Below are 21,071 nucleotides of genomic sequence, written 5' to 3'. Positions count from 1 at the left end.
GCATCCAAATTCAGTCTATTACAATAAGATTTTTGGCAAGTCAGTTGTTGTCATCAAATATTCAACGTACAACGGTTAACATGGCAGACACCTTTTCCTCCACTTCCACACTTCACAGTGATGTATGGTGTTTATGGCTAGAGCAAATGCCAAATGAATTCTAGAATATTCTGAGCTCTGGACATTAATTAATCAGAGACTGAACTGATCCAAAAAGTATTAGACACAATTCTGCTGTGAGCTTTTTTTTTTTTTTTTGATGGGTGGGTGGCATGTCTAGAAATGGGTACATTTTAGCATCTTGTAAGCCTGTAATGAAGAATTCATGTACATGGTAAAGAGGGGATTTGTAGGGCCCCCTTATAAAAAAAGAAATATATATTGGTCCCCATTATGAAAAGAGAATATAAATCATACTAAATTATGTTTTTTGAAAATGTAAAAATGCCGAAAGTTATCTGTGATTGTAGGGTTAGGGGATAGAATATACAGTTTAACAACATAACATCAACACATCATCAACAAATTGTGTGTATCCCCACCCATGATGTAGCATGTAACGTTTGCTGTGATGTAGATGTATGATGTAGCATAAATTGCTGTTTGCTCGCCATTTTATATATATATATATATATATACGGGACCAACGGGACACACAAACAATAAATGAGACAGACAATTCACACACAGCGCTTGCTGAAGCCACAGAAGCTGACATTGTTTGGTCTTGACTTCACACACTACAGCATGACATCTTGCCATGTCATTTAATTGATTTCACACATGCTTCAAGACGCAATCACACAGAGGTGTTTCCATAGTGTCAACTTCTGATGCAGTGAAGAGTTCCCTCGAAAGGGAACATTATGTCTATGGAAAGTCTCCATAAAACATGGAAACCCAACGTGTGTGTTGTGTTTGTGTGTGTGTGGTCCAGGTAAACCCTGCGTTATGGGGACAAAATGTCCCTACAAAGATGGCAATATCTGAAATCCCTGTGTGTGTGTGTGTGTGTGTGTGTGTGTGTGTGTGTGTGTGTGTGTGTGTGTGTGTGTGTGTGTGTGTGTGTGTGTGTGTGTGTGTGTGTGTGTGTGTGCGTGCGTGCGTGTGTGTGTGTGTACGGGTGGTCCTGTTAAACCCTACGTTGTGGGAATATTTTTGTTCCCTACAACGAAAACAGCTTATAAATCATACTAAGTGAGTTTTTTTATAGAATCTAAAAATGCAGAAAATCTTCTGTGATGGTTAGGTTTAGGGATAGGTTTATGGTTAAAGGATAGAACAGTTTTATACAGTATGCAAAATGATCTATGGAAAGTCCCCATAAAACATGAAAACCTGGTTTTAAAATGATTGTGTTAGCTTGTATAGCCATAAAAATGCATTTTGTGTGTGTATTTTTATTTTTTTTCTAAAGAATTTCAGTGGAATCCTAGCACCACCCTTGAGAAAATCAAAGAAGACAACTTTGAAAAGAGGAAGACTGAAGAGTTTGAGGAAGAAACTTTTAGAGTGCCTAATGAGTTGAGAATGTTAAATCCTTTGAATCAGCCAATGAGGGCAGGTTGAGATCAATGAAGCACCTTTTAATGAGAAAAGAACTCAATAGATTAGTCAAGATTAGCCTCCAGAGTGTGATTTCAATGATGAAACACTTAAACAATAATAACTTTTGAGTATAGAACGTATAATGATCCATTGTAAGGCCTACCAGTCAATAAATATAACAGTCTAGTATAACTATAACTGTAACTAGTCAAAAACATTAAATATAACTATAAAGGTAACTATAACTATAATTTTTTAATAATAGTTCTAATTCAGTGAGAATAGGGAAGTCGACACCACAGCTATAATGATAACAAAAGACAAAAGCTTTTTTTTTCAGCTGATGAATGATAAAAACATTGACAGCCAATCAGAAAACACCCAACTATAAAAAGCTTGAGCACTTAAAGCAGTGTGCTTTAAATGTACATAACTGCAGCATGCATTTATAATAAAAAGTTATCTCATATTGGGTTAACAGTAATATAGGTATCGTTATAGTTATTGTTCTTGCCGTGAATGGGCCTTTAGACTGCAATGTTAGACTGTACACCCTTAAAAGATGATTATTTGAGCATGTTGTCAGAAATCTCTGAATGAAGTTATATCTTTTATCTGCAGGCCAAAAAAGGACCTTATGCATTTTTGTGGGACATGGCTGTGGTGGAGTATGCGGCACTGACAGATGACGATTGCACCATCACTGTATCCGGCAACAGCATGAGCAGCAAAGGCTACGGCATAGCCATGCAACATGGGAGTCCTTATCGAGACCTCATCTCCCAAAAGTGCGTATTACCTGTCTTCCAACTAAACTATATATTTTTTACCTCTTAAAGAATAACATGCAGATGGTGTATAGAGTATGTATGGAGTCAGGCACTCTCTGGACTGGAGTTTGTGAAAGCTATTGTCATAATTATTACAAGTTGGCCATGCTTCTGAGAATTTAATAACTTGTATGGTGAAGAGTTTGTACTCTAGCTACTGGAAAAACTCTGTTTCATGCAAAACATGAACAAGACAAAATATCCACACATTTCTTATTTAATGAGAGAACATATATTCAGTTGTTGTTGTTTTGTATGTGTTCAAGGAAGCCATATCATGTTCTGCAGAAATATGATTTTTATTTTTTATCATTAAATATGTGTTCCAATTACCAAATAAATGACTTGCTATTTCACAGGTGCTTTGAATCTCCCACAATTCACAGCCATTCTTTATTCCACACAAACCTTTGATTTGACTGTTGTTTCTTGGGTTTAGTTTAGACTCATTACAAATTGATCCCTTTGTGAATGTAACAGATGCCAGCAGACTGTCTAAAGCTGCACAAAATCACTTGTAACTAATTATTCCATCCATCTTCTTCCGCTTATCCGGGGCCGGGTCGCGGGGGCAGCAGTCTAAGCAGAGATCCCCAGACTTCCCTCTCCCTAGACACTTCCTCCAGCTCTTCTGGGGGGACACCGAGGCGTTCCCAGGCCAGCCGGGAGACATAGTCTCTCCAGCGTGTCCTAGGTCTTCCCCGGGGTCTCCTCCCAGTGGGACGCACCCGGAACACCTTCCAGGGAAGGCGTCCAGGAGGCATCCGGAACAGATGCCCGAGCCACCTCAGCTGACCCCTCTCGATGTGGAGGAGCAGCGGCTCTACTCTGAGCTCCTCCCGAGTGACCGAGCTTCTCACCCTATCTCAAAGGGATCGCCCAGCCACCCTGCGGAGAAAGCTCATTTTGGCCGCCTGTATCCGGGATCTTGTCCTTTCGGTCATGACCCAAAGCTCATGACCATAGGTGAGAGTAGGAACGTAGATTGACCGGTAAATCGAGAGCTTCGCCTTGCGGCTCAGCTCTTTCTTTACCACGACAGACCGGTACATCGACCGCATTACTGCAGAAGCTGCACCGATCCGTCTGTCAATCTCCCGTTCCATCCTTCCCTCACTCGTGAACAAAACCCCAAGATACTTAAACTCTTGAGGCAGGAACTCTCCATCAACCTGCAGTGGGCAAGCCACCCTTTTCCGACTGAGGACCATGGCCTCGGATTTGGAGGTGCTGATTCTCATCCCAGCCGCTTCACACTCGGCTGCAAACCGTCCCAGTGCATGCTGAAGGTCCTGGCTTGATGAGGCCAACACGACATCATCTGCAAAGAGCAGAGACGAAATCATGTTGTCACCAAACCTGACACCCTCCGGCCCCTGGCTGCGCCTAGAAATTCTGTCCATAAAAAATATGAACATAACCGGTGACAAAGGGCAGCCCTGCCGGAGTCCAACACGCACCGGGAACAAGTCTGACTTACTGCCGGCAATGCGAACCAAGCTCCTGCTTCGGTCGTACAGGGATCGGACAGCCCTTAGTAAAGGACCCCGGACCCCATACTCCCGGAGCACCCTCCACAGGCCGCCGCGAGGGACACAGTCGAATGCCTTCTCCAAATCCACAAAGCACATGTGGACTGGTTGGGCAAACTCCCATGAACCCTCCAGCACCCTGTAGAGGGTATAGAGCTGGTCCAGTGTTCCACGGCCTGGACGAAAACCACACTGTTCCTCCTGAATCCGAGGTTCTACTATCGGCCGTATTCTCCTCTCCAGTACCCTGGCATAGACTTTCCCAGGGAGGCTGAGAAGTGTGATCCCCCTGTAGTTGGAACACACCCTCCGGTCCCCCTTCTTAAAAAGAGGGACCACCACCCCGGTCTGCCATCCCAGAGGCACTGTCCCCGACCGCCACGCGATGCTGCAGAGGCGTGTCAGCCAAGACAGCCCCACAACATCCAGAGACTTGTGGTACTCAGGGCGGATCTCATCCACCCCCGGTGCCTTGCCACCGAGGAGTTTCTTGACTACCTCGGTGACTTCAGCTTGGGTGATGGACGAGTCCACCTCTGAGCCCTCAGCCTCTGCTTCCTCAATGGACACCCTTATGCTTGAACATGGTGTTTGTTATGGACAAGCTGTAACTAGCACAGAAGTCCAATAACTGAACACCACTCGGGTTCAGATCAGGGGGGCCGTTCCTCCCAATCACGCCCCTCCAGGTGTCACTGTCGTTGCCCACGTGGGCGTTGAAGTCCCCCAGTAAAACGACGGAGCACTTTCCAGTACCCCTCCCAGAGACTCCAAGAAGGCCGGGTACTCTGCACTGCCGTTTGGCCCATAGGCACAAGCGACAGTGAGAGACCTATCCCCGACCCGAAGGCGCAGGGAAGCGACCCTCTCGTTCACCGGGGTGAACTCCAACACATGGCAGCTGAGCTGGGGGGCTATAAGCAAACCCACACCAGCCCGACGCCTCTCACCATGGGCAACTCCAGAGTGGTGAAGAGTCCATCCTCCCTCGAGGAGTGTGGTTCCAGAGCCCAAGCTGTGCGTAGAGGTGATCCCGACTATCTCTAGTCGGAACCTCTCAACCTCACGCACAATCTCAGGCTCCTTCCCCGCCAGCGAGGTGACGTTCCACGTCCCTAGAGCTAGTTTCCGTGTCCAGGGATCGGGCTGTCGAGGCCCCCGCCTTCGACTGTCGCCCGATTTTCTAAGCACCGGCCCCTTACGGTCCCTCCTGTTGGTGGTGAGCCCACGGGAAGGCGGCCCCACGTCGCTCCTTCGTGCTGAACACGGCCGGACCCCGTGGGGGAAGGCCCGGCCACCAGGCACTCGCATACGAGCCTCAACCCCAGGCCTGGCTCCAGGGTGGGGCCCCGGCTGCGCCATACCAGGCGACGTCACGGTCCTTGGATTTAATTTCTTCATAAGGGGTTTCTGAACCGCTCTTAGTCTGACCCGTCGCCTAGGACCTGTTTGCCTTGGGAGACCCTACCAGGGGCATATAGCCCCGGACAACATAGCTCCTAGGGTCATTCGGGTACTCAAACCCCTCCACCACGTTAAGGTGGCAGTTCAAGGAGGGGGTAACTAATCTCTCTAACTAATTAAGACTGTAAAATTGTATTGCTGCTGGATTTCATAAAGCTGTGTAGTGATCTTCTGTTGCCTTCTCTCTCACTCATTATTGATCTTTCTAGAATATGTTAACATGACCCAACCACTAGCAATACCTAACACTTGTGATGTTTGCAGATAAAAACGTAACATTCTTATCTCAATAGAAAAGGCATATTGTAACATTATATTTTATCTAAAAAAATAAGGCCATTTGTAGGCCATTTACTAATAACTGCAAGATCTTGTATAATCTTATATCTTATAATTATAATTGTTCCCCAATTCCAAACCAAGAAAAAACAGGCCTAGGGCGACTGGTGGAAATGTACTCTGATGCAGCTGGGAAGAAGCTTGCAGGTTATTACACAGTGAACCATAATGTCATCTCTGCTTAAGTGAAGAATTCATCTTTTGCTTTGTTTTCCATCGCTATATGGTCTTTTGGCAGCCCCATTGCGTGTTTCTGTGTTGACGCTTTTCATTTGAAGAAATTGAAAAACCTTTATTATTTGTAGAGGGGCCCTTAACTGTGACAACAGGGAGACATTTTTTTTTCTTTACATACACATGTCCTTACCTTCCCATGTCTATTTATATCATTACAATCACATGTATCAAATGTTGACATTAACTAAGGTAGCAGTAATTTACTTGCATTTAGTGGCACCAAACGGAATTGCAAAAAAATAACTATATTTTTTGGAAGAAAATGTGTTGTTTCACCATGCATGAAAAGGTGTTCTGTGTGTTTGCTAGGTCATTGCCCTGCAGCTCCAATGGTGTAATGGATAGTTTCTAAGGTGTTGCTGGGTGGTTGCCAATTGATATGAAAAACAAATTCATATGAAATCATCCTAAAAAAGTTATATTTTGCTGTGAGATAATTTTGGTTGTTCTGGGTGGAAGCTTGTTTTGGCAAATACCACTAATTACTGTTTCCAAACAGTATCTCAAACACTCCCTCATTTGCCATTGGTAAAAAACAAAACAATAAAAAACAGCGCTGCTATTGGCTTGTGCTATTGGCAGAGGCACCTACAAGTTTTCTAACTGGCTAAAATGCACAGGCTGCATTCAGAATATTTGAGAGGAAATAAAGGAGACATATGTAAAAACTTAACATGAAATAAGTACACTCTGTTGTCATCCCTCACAGGATTCTGGAGCTGCAGGAGAAAGGAGACCTGGATGTATTGAAACAAAAGTGGTGGCCTCGGACTGGCCGCTGCGACCTCAACAGCCACAGTAATGCCCAACCGGATGGTCGCTCGCTCAAGTTGCATAGCTTCGCCGGCGTCTTCTGCATCCTAGCAGCGGGGCTCCTGTTGGCCTGTCTGGTGGCCGCCCTGGAAATGTGGTGGAACAGCAATCGCTGCCGGCAAGAGCAGCCCAAAGAGGTGACCGAGCTCAGGGCGCGGAAGACAGAGCAGGGAGAGGACACTGCCACACTCTACTTTAAGGATCCCGCAGCAGACGCGAGCCCCGATTTAGTCGAGCTCCAGTACACACAGTTATAGGTGTGCCCTGATGAAATCAAAATTGGTCCCCCGTCCATTAAACATAACAACAGATTTTATTTTTGCTTGGGGTGTGCAGAGTGCCCTTGATTGAGCAGGTTTTATGGATTAGAATGTCACAATTACTAACAAGGTGTGAATGTGGAGTTTAGACCATTTCAGAAGGCAAAAGCTCTGCTTCAAAGCCTAGAGAGCTGCTGTGTACTGTCTTTATAGGTAACTATCTTCCAAGGTAGCATCCTAAACTGAAATAGATCCGCAATGATTGATCTAAAACACTCTAAATAGGCACCAACTCTGTGCAGCAATACAATAGTTCGGCTCTTGGAGCTTGGACCTTGTCACATTTAATTCCCTTATTGCAATTCAGCATATTTGTAAGTAAAAAAAAAAAAAAAAAAAAAAAAAAATATATATATATATATATATATATATATATATATACTCTAATAAGCATAAAATATATAGCACACAAATATTGAGTAATTTTATTGATACTTTTCGGTATTGAATGCAATATATCTAACGTTTCTCTCAACTTGTCAAGAGATGGATATCTTGGATGGATTTTTTCAATGAGCTCATTGCACTGCATTCTAAGAATGTCATCTCTGTAAATGATAAATGCAATAATGCTTTAGATTTTGGCCAAAAGGAGGTATCTAATCATACATTTTGGAACAGCTTTTACATTGTGGCACCTATGATGCTTTGAAATCTGTCTGAGCCAACAGCTCAAAAGGTTTTGAAACAGAGCTAATATATTCCACCAATTACATTTTTCTTTGAATCCAAAGTAATAATTGTATGCTCTTTTTGCATTCCAGAATGCTCTACTGGGGTTAAATCATGTTCAATTATTTGAACATGCAAATGAATGCCAGATATTTTCACCTTATATACAGAATTACAGAATGCATCTTGTTAGTGGCAAAATAGTAAAAATGATTCCATGCAGCCAGTTTTCTATACTAGAAAATTCCTTAGATATTTGGTAACCTTTTAATGTAATCTTTTTTTTTTTTTTTTTTTTTTAGTGTTTTAGACAACACTTTATATCCATAAACATGCTTTAAAGATGGCAATTAAGTATCTACTGTTCTAGTCAAATCACCTACTTCTAAATATCTGAATAATTACTTCAGTTTACAACCTCTTTTTTATACCAAAGCCTCATCCACTGCCAATGGAAACTGCATGTAATAAACTGAAACAGGGTTGATGTGGATCCGTAAACTAAAGTGTGGGCAAATTGGATGCTTGCATGAGTCTGTCTGCTCAGTTATCCTAAAAAAGAGCCACCCCAAAAGATCATAAATCCAACCCCAAACAGTCAATAATCCCTAGTAATTTACTGTGTGACCTCCTGTTGCAATTACAGTATATGTCAATGTGGACAAGTTTTATGGATTTATTTATCTCTATATTTTCTATTTTACATTTATTCTTCATTTGTTTATGATCTCATGCAGGTTACTAAGGATTACAGACTGGCAAGGGTTTCTGGTCCATTGACATATAATGATATTGCTACTGCTTCATCGGAGGGGAGCAAGGACATTTGGACAGACAGAGAAAGAGACTGGGATGAAGCAGAAGCTATTGACACAGGTCAGAATAGAATCGTAGGCCTCTTCTTTGATTGGCTGAGAATTAACAGGACCAGATGTAGAATCCATCTAACATTATTTTTTTTTTTTTTTTTTTTTGCGTTTTAGTTGTCTCATTTAGCAGATTCATCTCCCTTGTTGTTCTGTTGGGTTTAGAATGACGCCCCTGCTATTCCTACTTTGAACAACTTCTTTTTTTTTAAACAATTAGCACAATACCACATTAATGATGATAAATGATTTTCCAGTTCAGTCAAAATGAGTGTTAAGAACACTTATGCTGTTTAATTGGTGCCATTTATATGTCGTGGCATGAAGCCAGATGCAGCATGATTATGAACATATTTCAATACGAATTCCACTACTTGTGGCAGTGATGATTTAATTAGTGTGGATTTCTTTCATGAATCAGTGATGTATGTATGTAATCGCCATAAAATTTAAATGACTAAACACTTAAAACATCTCATAATTGTGTTTAAAATGATGCACAATGCATTTGCATACCTGCAAAAAGAAGCAAGGATGAGAAAGATTATTACTTCTCCATTTTGAATAGGTGTTGTAGAGTTTGTGATACACAATTAGTCAAAAGTTTGCTGAGTCAGAGATAGACAAATGCAGATTCATATCAGATACACATTGTGTAAGTAACTATAAAGTTTACAATTCACTGGCCACTTACTTTCATGACTTTTTGGATAAGTGGATTAAAGCTGTAGTCTACGATGTTGAAAATCGGTCGAGAAAGCCTGAGACGGCTGGGAAGTTTTAAAAAACTCATCCCGCCCCTCCACACAGACACCCCCCTCCCCTCTGTGCTACCTGACCCCTCCCACCGGGAAACGACCTGAACAACGTCACTCAGTCAAGCTGTGATCACCGGTAGTAAACAGCGCATCTTGTTCAAATTCCGATCGGCTCGAACAGAAACCCGCTAGGCCTACTGAAATATATTGAAGCACTTCAAGAAATATAATTACTTTGACCCGTGATAGGCGATGCTAAACGGCTAACATTCCAATGCCGACCGGCAGCATGAGCATGTTGTCAGACTGATAAAAAGCTATTTATGTAACACCTCACACCATAAAAGTATAAATAAATGCTTACCTGCTCAACAAAAAGTCAGCCGTGTCAGTGTCGGTTTTCAGTCCCAAATCTCCACTGCTGAGCTGATGCTACTTTGCTAGCTACCATAGACTGTCAGCTGCTTGCCCACGAAATTTCATGTCGCAGGAGGGGGGCGGGGTGGGGTGGAGACGCGAGCGCCACGTGGAGTTTCAAGTGGAGCGGGGGATTGGATGAGAGCAGTTGACCAATGTAAGCTGTCCGGCCGGACAGCTTACATTGGTCAACTTCTCTGCAGCTGTACACCCAATAGAGTGAATGGATTTTTTTCATTCTTTTTTCTCTTCATATTGTTAGGATTGTACTGTAGAACCATAACCAGCATCTAAACGAGGTTATTAATAATGAACAATCTTTGAAATCGTAGACCATAGCTTTAATTGATGTTGTAATTCCACAAACTAACATGGCAGCTCCCATCATCTGTTATAGATCAACTAACATGATCATTATAAAGGTATTTAAAGGACAAAATACATTTACTTAAATATAATTGAGAATTGTGATATTAATTACAATATAGTTAACTAGTTTGTCAATATTTTCAATAAAAAGAAGAAAAAAAAAGAAGAAAAAAAAACTGTTGATACAGTGCTATTGTGGCTGTGGTGTGTCACGTGACAAGCTTGACATGTCGCCATGGATATAATGTGATAAATTCCAAAATAATGGTTGCATTAAAAAAATCATGCTGGGGCTTAAATAGATTTTAAGTTCTCATGTTTGCTGGACACTTGTTGGTTGCTTCCTTCACTATCTGCTCCAACTCCAAATCCTTTAAATAAATGTAGAATTTTAGTTTAGAAAAGTAATTAATGTAGACCCAATTTATGTTTATCTACAAAACATATTTCAAGCATCAAAGGCAGAGCATTTAGATCAAAAGGTTTTTAAAATCAAAAGAAACAAATTCAGTCAATTTTGGGATATAGCATAAACAAGTAATAAAAACTCAGTGAGTGTTTTAGCGCAATTTTCTGACGTCATGGGATCACAACACTAAGAGATAGTAAATCTTTTTATGTTTTTTTTTTTTTTTTTTTTTTTTGTGTGCGTTCCCGAGATTAGACCTTCCTTAACATAATGCCGAAAACCCGAAGTCTCTAGGTGGTCTGGTTGAGGAGGAGATAGAAGTGCAAGATTGGTGCGCACAGACAGAACAGAAATCATGAGTTAACAATCGCAATTTTGTCCGTTGGAAAATTGCGCTAAAAACGGTGGATGGAAATGCCAAGTTGTGCAAAAATTCTTGCAAAAAAAATATTTTTTATCCAATAAGAAAACGTGCATAAACTACGATGGAAACACATTCAGCTTATCGAATAAATTCCTCAATGCGCGTCAAAAAAAGTCATGGGACTTTGCGCAATGGGACGACATAACTGTTAACCAGTGGACCGATCTCGTTCAGATCTCCGACCTTTATGATTTCCTCCTCTTGTGTAAGAAGCAGGGAAATCACAATATCATAATAAAAACAGGACTCAAATTCACACTTTGGAATATTTTGATACAATTCACAAGTCATAATTTACCATCTCCTGATTGACTATGGTGGAATGACTGAAAATGTAATAGATACACTGGTGTATCTGTCCTTTATAGGACCTCCATAAGTGACCTCCAAAAATCTTGGTGTGAGCATAATGTATCAGAAATTCATGGTATGTTAGCAGCATCTTGGTACACTAATTGTGTGTAGATAAAAAAAAAAAAAAAAAAAAAAAAAAAACTTTAACCATTCAGTTTCCATTAGTAGAAGGTGATTAGGATAAAGTTAAAGGGTTAGTTCACCCACAAATGAAAATTCTGTCAGTAATTACTTGCTGGCCCAGAAAATGCATTAAAGACATCGTTAATATAGTCCAAGTGACTCCAGTGGCTCAATCTTAAGTTTATAAAGCGACGAGAATACTTTTTGTGCGCAAAAACAAACAAAAATAACGACTTTATTCCACTTTTCATTTCCTTCTCTCTGGGCCTCGAGTCTTTTCACGTAGTGTTTAAGCGTAGCGCGTCTGTGTTGCACGTCACCACGTATCACACACATGACCAGCGTCGGCCAATAGTGAGCCTACGTGGTGACATGCAACACAGAAGCGCTACACTTAAACACTACGTGAACTAACTCGAGGCCCAGAGAGAAGGAAATGAAAAGTGGAATCAAGTTGTTATTTTTGTTTGTTTTTGCGCACAAAAAGTATTCTCGTCGCTTTATAAACTTAAGATTGAGCCACTGTAGTCACTTGGACTATATTAACGATGTATTTAATACATTTTCTGGGCCAGCAAGTTATAATGTCTTTAGAAGCCTATGGAGAAGTGAGCCAGCTCTCAGATTTAATCAAAAATATCTTAATTTGTGTTCCGAAGATGAACGAAGGTCTTACGGGGTTGGAACATCATGAGGGTGAGTAATTACTGACAGAATTTTCATTTTTGGGTGAACTTAACCTTTAAATAAAGAAGAGTTGGTAACTCACTTTTTGTACATGCTTTTTTTTGGGGGGGGGGGGAATATTGCATCTCGTCTGGAAGTCACATATTGCCTAGTCTTGCATAGCCAGACCTTCAGACATGACGGCAGAAGGTCTGGACTCCAAAGCAGCTTTCATTGGCAAAGGACTGCCCAAGAGAATGTCTGACCGACATGTAAAACAATCAATCACAGTTTATTGTGTTCCACATCATCTTTAGGAATATGAAAATGTAAAGTCGATGTCCCTATGATAACAGAACGGTGTGCAAAACTCTAAGATGTATTTTAAAGAATCTATGCCCTGAACTTCACATACTTTTGGAAATCCAGCATTTAGGATTAATCCTGATAACCGCTCATTGTCACAGATATAAACATGACGATTTTCTTTTTCTATGAGGGAGTTTTGTGCGACGCCGGCTTTGTTTCCGGGCGGACTGTAAAAAAAAATGCCACACACACATCTACCGGAAATCCTGTTGATGATCCTGAATTCAACCAATCAAATGATGACTTCAAAATTTTGAAAACAAAAGTGTTTCCAATTTTGTGTGCCTATGCATCAGACGTTCAGCCAACAGTCCGTGGGCATGACGTCTGAGGCTTAGACTACATACTGCCTAGTCACACATTCAGCGCATCCAAAAGCGCTAATCGGATCTGAAAATCTTGCATCCCCAAATAATCTGAATTCCTCACAGTACCCATGCAACTCTCTGTTGGAAGCAATGAAAATGTGGCTATAGCCTGACAGAAACCAGATGTGTTTCGGAAAAAAACATAATTGAGTGTGTAGTTTAGAATATGCACTATTTATTTTCTTTTCCTTGAGTTCACTTTTTTCGGTAGCAGTCTGCATTGATTAAAAAAATGCAAGTCATTTTTTTGCAATTCCACCTCATTCTTCATTAGTTAAGAAGGAGTACTGAACTATGATGCGATGGATTGTGAGAATGTGTGGAGCATGTATCTGCTAGAAAATATTTGTAATGAAAGATATTCTTCAACCTAACTTGACAGACTAATTTACACAGTGCAGTTACTTTGCCATTCCAAATCTAACTTCTGCCCTATCCCTCCCAAAAGCTTTTTTGTTGTGAGAGCTTAACAAATAGGTGTAACAGTATGTGACCTGTGACAGTCGGGGACTCTGGAGCCAATCTGTATTTCTTTTGGATGGTTACAAAAACTATAACAATCTATGAATTACCTATGAATTATTATGAATTAATCTATGACTGGTTTTCGGGACTGGACTGGTTTTTAGATTAATTAATCTATGACCTATTTTAACATGCAGATAAAATTAGTCACAATAATTTATTTGTGGTGAATAAAGTTAATAAATCCCATGTGCTCCATTTAGCTTTACCCCAATGTATCATACAATGTATTCTAGATATTATAATCTACAGTAGATGTTTTAAACTGAGGTGAATAATAATTTGACACCACTGGCCAAAGACAATAATTATGCTTAAATAAGTATGCTACAAATATATTTTAAGTCAAAAACAAGAACAGAGACAACTTCAATCTACAGTAGTCAACATCTGAAGTGGATCAAAACAATTCATCAAAGTTGTCCTAAGACAATAATGGGTATTGCTCAAAATTCATGAATAACTTTGAAAGGTTTTGATCCACTTAAAATGTTGATTATTGTACTTACTTTTTATTTTCATAATGTAAATGTAAGTTTTAATTTGTGTGGTGTACATTGTGGTAAATAACTGCAAAAAAACACAAAAAAAAAAAAACACCACAATTCCTAATAAGAGTCATATTAATGGAAAATTGCATAGTTGGTGCATATGTAAACATACTCGTTTATGGTATCATTAAGATTCAGGGGTGATCTCTGACTTGGAGCAGTGAGTAATCACATATCACCTACCTAGAAAACCAAAGCAACCACATAACACTGCAGATAATGTTATATAAAATAAATACTTTTCTTAAAGATGACCAACACCTTGCTTGGTTATTATGGTATTTCTTTTGGTCTGATATGAATTAGCTTTTTAAATACAGCGTAATTGTACGATGATACTGCAAATTACCTGAATGTAAAATAGAAAGTGAAGCTTCCTTTCTATGTGCATAACATACCATAGCTTGATTTTAGGCCCCTGGACATGCATCCTATTGTCTATTGTGTTTATCTAGATCTGGATTTAACACTTTTGGATTGTTCATTAGTATTCACACTAACAAAATGATGAATTATAAATAAACAAAAAGGTAAATACAGTACTTGTGCAACTTTAATAGTGTTACTATCAAATGTTTGTGCTATTAATGCAGATGTGTTGTTATTTGGGTAGCTAATTATATCATTAACAGAATTCGAAGATTCTTTGTGCTGTGCTTTAACAGACATTTTAGCAATTATAACAATTCCTATAGATTTTAATGTTGATGTGTTATAAAATGCAGGTTGGCTCCAGCACTAATGTTGTTGTTGATATTAATAGTAATGGCAGTTTTAGTCTCACTCAAGCATTAATATTATTTTAAATGCCCACTGGCCAAATTTGATTTCAAGGTGCACATTCTATTTGAAACACTTCCAACTATTTGAACTTTCCAATTGGGCCTTTTAGTAAATACAGCTGCAACACACCCTGCTGTAACTGAAGCCTTACTTGCATGGAGCTTAAAAGCAAAAAAGAAACAACAAAAAAAAACATCCTGGAACCAGCAGATCTCAGCCTCTTTGTCCCTCCTTTCTTTTCTCACCCTCTCTAGGACAAGGAGGTGAACCTGGAACAGGTGCATCGGCGTATGAACAGTCTTATGGACGAGGACATGGCACACAAGCAGATCCCCGCACCATCTATCGAGATCTCTGCCCTGGACATCGGCAGCATGCCGCCCAGCCAGCAGCGGGAGGCTGTGCGAGACTACCCGGGCACGGGCCTGTCTGTGAGCACCTTCCTCCCGGATCAAGCTCATGGGGTGGGCCGGACACTGGCCCAGGGTCCTGGCAGCACCCTACCCCTTCCTCTCAGCAGCTCCACCATGCCCTCCATCCAATGCAAACACAGGGCTCCCAACGGGGGCCTGTTCCGACAGAGTCCCGCCAAGACGCCCATGCCAATGTCCTACCAGTCAGTACCAGGAGGACCCATCCCAGAAGCTTTTGAGCATAGTACATCCATCTAAGGCCATCGTCACCATGGGCTGCCTCATACTTGCTTTTCAAAGGAAGAAAGCCGAGGTGCAGTTGGAGCTTGGAAAACTGTGGCAGTGTACAAAGAGAAAAAAAGAAAAAAAAGAAAAAAAAAAAATACGTAGAGATTTTTATTATGAAAAAAAAAAGAAAACATGAGAAATAATTTTTTCTTGTACATATTTGTAAATGCTGAAAGAGCAAAGTAAGTAAAAGTGTATTTTGAATATTCTCAATTTTTGAAGTTGAGTTACAAAAACAAAAGAACAACAAAAAAGGACATATAAACATAATTCAAAACGACTGTTTGAATGGCTTTGTGAATTTTGTTCTCTATGGGTAAAGACTCAAATTCATTGTGATTGTTTTCTAAGTGCCGAAATAAAAGATGTCTCTCCACGTTTTGTTACTAGATGATCATACACAGCTGTAGGAACCCAAAAGCTGAGCGCTGATAATTATGCCCCCTTTTTTGACAGTGATAGACCTTCTTCAACCTGCAAACAGTGAGGCCATTTTAATTTTGCTTCAATTTATGGTTTTGGTTGTTGATTACTAATGAAGATTTACGTGTTTGCATCGTGTTGATGTTGTTGATGGGTTTACAGAACAAGCAAAGGCTAACCATTCAAAATGTGAAATAGTATAGCAGTGACTTGTGTGGAAATGTCATCACGGACAAACTAAAACTTTGCAATCATAGCAACAGCACTGAAGAAAGCTTGGGTTTTTAAGTTGTTGTTTTTTACTATTATTATTTTGAAGGTGCTTTCAGATAATCAAAGTTTGAGACCATCAATCCGTGAGCACAACCAGCCCAGAGAGAACAATTATATTGATGAAATATAACAGAACAGCATCACATCAGTGACATTTTAAACTAGTTCATGCTGTTGTTTGTGAAAGAGCTGTATTATCGTTGCTTTTTTGACATTTTTTTTTTTTACTGTACAACACTTCACAGATTATATAGACAAAAAAAAAAAAAAAAAACTTGTATATGAAATGGTTTTCATAATTTACTTGTTTGTGATATCTTTTGTTTTAATGAGCTGCAAGGGGAATATGTGATTGGTGTAAATCAGGGGTCTCCAGCCCTGCTCCTGGAGAGCTACCTTCCTGCAAACTTCAAGGCCCCCTGAAATAAAAGTGTAAGTTTTTTTTTTAGTTTTTTTTTTTACTTTTAGTATGAATATGTTAGCCTTAAGGTTATGAATAAGATGGTGTGTTCCAAAACAATGACAAAATTCACATTTAGGAGATATAAGCATTCAAAACATAAGTCTCCCACTTCCGCTAAAATGGAGCACGGATTTTAATGACATCACCGCAGACTTCAGAATCTCATCACATCTTCTGTCCAATCAAATGCTCTCTAGAATCTAAAGCATCCCACTCCCTATGCTCTAAATACCACCTGGCCAAAACGACCGTTGACACATCACGGAGCAGTAGGTGTTAGAGATGTGTGTTCGGTTGCCTAAACGCTTGACTTTTACTCTGTTTTCCAACTATACGTTGGTTAAGAATTAAATTGCTAGAAATTTTTCACACCTCTACTATTGAATCCAGCATATCATCAGCGCTCGGATTCGCTTCCATGGTGCTGTCAAGTATGACTTCCTATTTCAGTAGAAATGATGTCAATGCATCATACAAAGCTGCGAGTTCCAAGGCACTTCAGCGGGCCTTTAATTTCAAACCCTGCTCCAACACACCTGCTTGTAATTTTTAAGTAACACTAAACACCTTGATTAGCTGGTTCAGGTGTGTTTAATTGGGGTTGGAGATGAACTCTGCAGCATGGTAGCTGTAAAAAAAAAAAAGTAGGGTTGGAGACCCCTCTGGTGTAAATGAAGCCATGTTGGTATGCCCACAGCTTGACAAACATCTCTTGCAGGCAATTCTAAATACTCCAAACACATATATGAATTATTTTTTTTTTACTGTAGAATTAAACTTTCACATACTCTTTTTTTTTTTTTTTATCATTTTTTGGGAGGTGCGGACCAATTATGAATTTCAGTCGTGTTGTTTGTGACCTAAACCAGAACAACCTTATACATTTACATCTACCTGTACGTATTTTCCTGTTGTCATTCCACAGATCCTCTGAAATTTGACGTTGTTCAAATCACAAAGAAATGGACATTTGTCAGCGTGGAGCACATAGACCAGTTTCCGAGAAGATTTCACCCTGCACATGCTTGTCAGTCAAAACTCAAGGTTGTGTTGTGTATATTTTGTAGAAGTCCAAGTAGTTACTAATGTGAACCAAAGTGATATATTACACTGTGTAACACAACCTGTGGCTTTGAGATGCCGACAGTGGTGGTAAGGATGTGTAATTTGTAGGGTTAAGTGTCATCACTGCCTTACACTTGTGCCCCTTTGATTTCAGAGAAAAAACATTCAATCTTCCATGAAACATAACAATTTCATAGCATAGTCTGTAACATTACATCTAAGGGAGACTCTTATTTTATTTATGAATATGCTGCTTGGAGTTTCTTAATCTTTAATAAAGAAACATGGTTTACATTGTTTGCTTGACACTTCAGTAATTTTACAATTGTAATATGGAGAAATATTGATGTTCGGTGGTGCCAGTAAGGGTACATTTGAAGGTATAACTGATAATATATGTGCCTTAAGTATAGAAGCAGACTCTTTGATACATAATACAGACTCTTTGTAATACATAATCGTCATAATAAGCTTTTGTACTTTCTATCTTCTAATTCCTTCATATTTTTGGACCATTGTGTTCCTGAATTGAGAACATCAGAAATAAATTAGTTAATGGCTCATCAAGTGTAGGATATGCAACCACAGTCTGATAAGGGAAATTACATGAAATAATATTTTATAAGGTCGTAACACCATAACACTGTGAAGAAGAAACCAGGCAAGACCATATCCATTGCAGCGACATACCAAATAACTTTTAACTTATCCATCAATTGAGCAAAATGTATGATAATTCTTTCCCAAAAAATATCCAAATTTTATATGAAATCTCAACAATGTTAATAAAATCTGGAGATCAGGGTACAATGTCGTTACAACCTTCTTCATGGGATTAATTAGCTTCGTTTTTGAGGAAATGGCCACAGCGTTTTTGGAACGTTGGCAAAGATTCTTAAGTTCAATGGGATGGATTGGAGCCCTGCCCAGAATATTAGTGGAGTTTGAGGGTATGGATTTGGGCCCTGCCCACAATCCCGTCGCAGAGGGAATAGGTGTGTTCATCAATGTATGACATCAAAGTACCGCGATTAGAGAGCAGACGGCAGCAGTTTGATGTCATACACTGATCGGCCTGCACAGCGCCACTTCAAGTTGAACACACCTATTATTAGTCAAATTCGAGGGGCTGGATTGGGGCCCCGCCCACACTCCCATCACTGAAGTGCACACAACAAGCTGGGTCTCCACTGAATTATTATTTGAGCTGGATGATAAAATGTTTTAAGGTGTTTCTGCTGGTCCCGTCTGGTTCTAAGTTGTCTTCCTCGCCGCTGGTTCAGTCCAATCCCAAGTCATCTTCCTCATCACTGGTTCAGTCCAGTCCCAAGTTTCCTTCATCGTCCAGCACCAAGTAGCCTTTTTTCGTCCAGCTCCAAGTCTCCTTCATCGCCATTGGCTCTGCCCAGCTCCAAGTCTCCTACATCAACGATGGTCCCACCCAGCCTCCCACTCCCATCTCCTCTGCCAAAGTCATCCAGTTCCTCTGCCTAGTCTCCGCTTTCTCCCTTCAGCCCCTCGGCTCCTCCTGTGGTGCTGCTCTGATCAACCCGGTCTCACCCCAAAACGTCACGTACTGACGGGTCTTGACCAAACGGCAACATACGACGAAAAGGGTACCCCTAAAACGTCCATATGAGACGAAGACATAAGCGCACCAGCAGCGCTTCCTAGCGGTACCCTAACGCATACCTAAACCTACCCATAACCCGAATCGTCACATATGGACGTTTTAGGGGTACCCTTTTCGTCGTATGTTGCCGTTTGGTCAAGACCCGTCAGTACGTGACGTTTTGGGGTGAGACTGTGTTACTCTGATCTGCTTTCAGCTTGCCAGTCATCAGCTCCACCTTGGTCTGTGGATCCCTTATCTCTGCGTTAAGCCTCCGAGCCCCAGACTCTACCTCGGCCCTCTGACCCATCGTCTCCACCTTGGCTCCAACTTGGTGTGTCATCCATCAGGCTCTGCCGTGCTCCCTCATCCCTCAGGCTCCTTCTTGGTCTATCATCACTCTGGTTCTGCTTCGGACTTCTGAGTCGCCAGCTGTGCCTCAACCCTCCACCCCTCTGGCTCTGTCGGGCTCTTCCTTCCCTCCAGTTCCACCATTGTCCTCAGTTACAGTGACTCTTTCCCGGTCTGACAAGCCCATGTCTTCACCTCGGTCACGTGCGCCTGCGGCGCCACCTCCTCACTATTGACATGAGTGAGGAGGATCCTTCTACGCCAGAACCCAGCCAGCCACCTAACACACCCATAGCGGAACATATACCTGAGCCCACCGCAGCCATAGAGCCCCAGCCCACCACCGTGGCCCGTCATCCATGAAGCTCCGCCGGTATCCCTTGTCCCTCCGGCTCCCTTGTCCCTATGGGGTTAATGTCACAAGTGATCTGTGCCTCATCTTTCCTGCTGCTTCAACCGGCCCTTGTGTGATAATATTTTATATACCGTATAAATGATAAATTTCACACTTGAAGTCGTGTGATATGGCTATATATCAGCATGGCTGTGATTCAGCTGTAAGCATGAGGTAATTACAGCCATGCTGTAAATTTGCTTTTATACAGTTTGCCTGAACAATTATGATGATAATAATAAGTAAAAGCGGTTAAGGGGACTGAATAAATAACAAATAAAAATGTTTTTCTTGATTAACGCTAAACAACTAAATGCATTAATATCATGTTCCTTTATGTAAGCCTGTTTTAATACATGGTATATAGTATTATGATAAAAAAAATAAAAAAATCCCCCCACCAAATTTTTTTTTTTTTAAATAATTAGAATAATTCATGCAGTTATTATTGCATGAATTAGATGAACATTTCAAGTATCTTCATTATTCATCGTAACTTATCATCAATTGAGTACCATCATTTAATGAAAATTAAGTCTATTGCTATAATGACATTCTTTCAGTTAAAAACAGTCAAAAATGAATGTGACCATATCGCATTGTAAATGCTATCCTTCCTGAATGTGCCTCGGACAGCAGAAAAACGGGTTTGGAATGCACTACAATGCTTGTAATTTCCCATTTATTTATTTATATATTTTTCTCAGGGTGAATTGTCTTAGAGTCGGTCTTTTTCATTATCTACATAGATATTAAAATCACCAACAATTAGGACTTTAGCTGCAGCCATTACTAACTCTGATAGAAAATCTGCAAATTCTTTGATAAAGTCTGTATGGTGCCCTGGTGGCCTGTATACAGTAGCCAGCACAAATGTCAAACTGGATTTATCACTTACACTAGATAGTGTTACATAAAGCACCAACACTTAAAAATAATTAGATTTAAAACTAGACTTCTGAGTAATACTGAAGATATAAATTACAGCAACACCTCCCCCTTTTCCTTTCAGACGAGGCTCATGTTTATGACAGTAATCTTGGGGGGGGTAG

The 21,071-nt window shown here is 40.5% G+C and overlaps 1 protein-coding gene across 2 annotated transcripts in view; it reads left to right on the top strand.

The window, feature by feature from the left end:
• grid1b (glutamate receptor, ionotropic, delta 1b) overlaps positions 1-17,950 on the top strand; it is a 462,710-nt gene extending 444,760 nt beyond the window's left edge. The window contains exons 14-17 of one of the 2 annotated variants that reach the window (XM_084135166.1): positions 2,170-2,336; positions 6,660-6,900; positions 8,493-8,631; positions 14,992-17,950. In XM_084135166.1, coding sequence (XP_083991292.1) covers positions 2,170-2,336; positions 6,660-6,900; positions 8,493-8,631; positions 14,992-15,389 — 945 coding nt within the window. In that variant the 3' untranslated portion in view covers positions 15,390-17,950. The remainder of the gene's footprint in view (positions 1-2,169; positions 2,337-6,659; positions 6,901-8,492; positions 8,632-14,991) is intronic. The other variant, XM_084135167.1, reaches the window with a different exon arrangement.
• The last annotated feature ends 3,121 nt before the right edge of the window (positions 17,951-21,071 follow it).

Source organism: Abramis brama (assembly GCF_963993115.1).
Source record: "Abramis brama genome assembly, chromosome: 14".
In the NCBI taxonomy this organism is placed as follows: domain Eukaryota; kingdom Metazoa; phylum Chordata; class Actinopteri; order Cypriniformes; family Leuciscidae; genus Abramis; species Abramis brama.
Note: the sequence above shows the minus strand (reverse complement) of the source record. Positions and strands in the feature narration are given on the sequence as shown.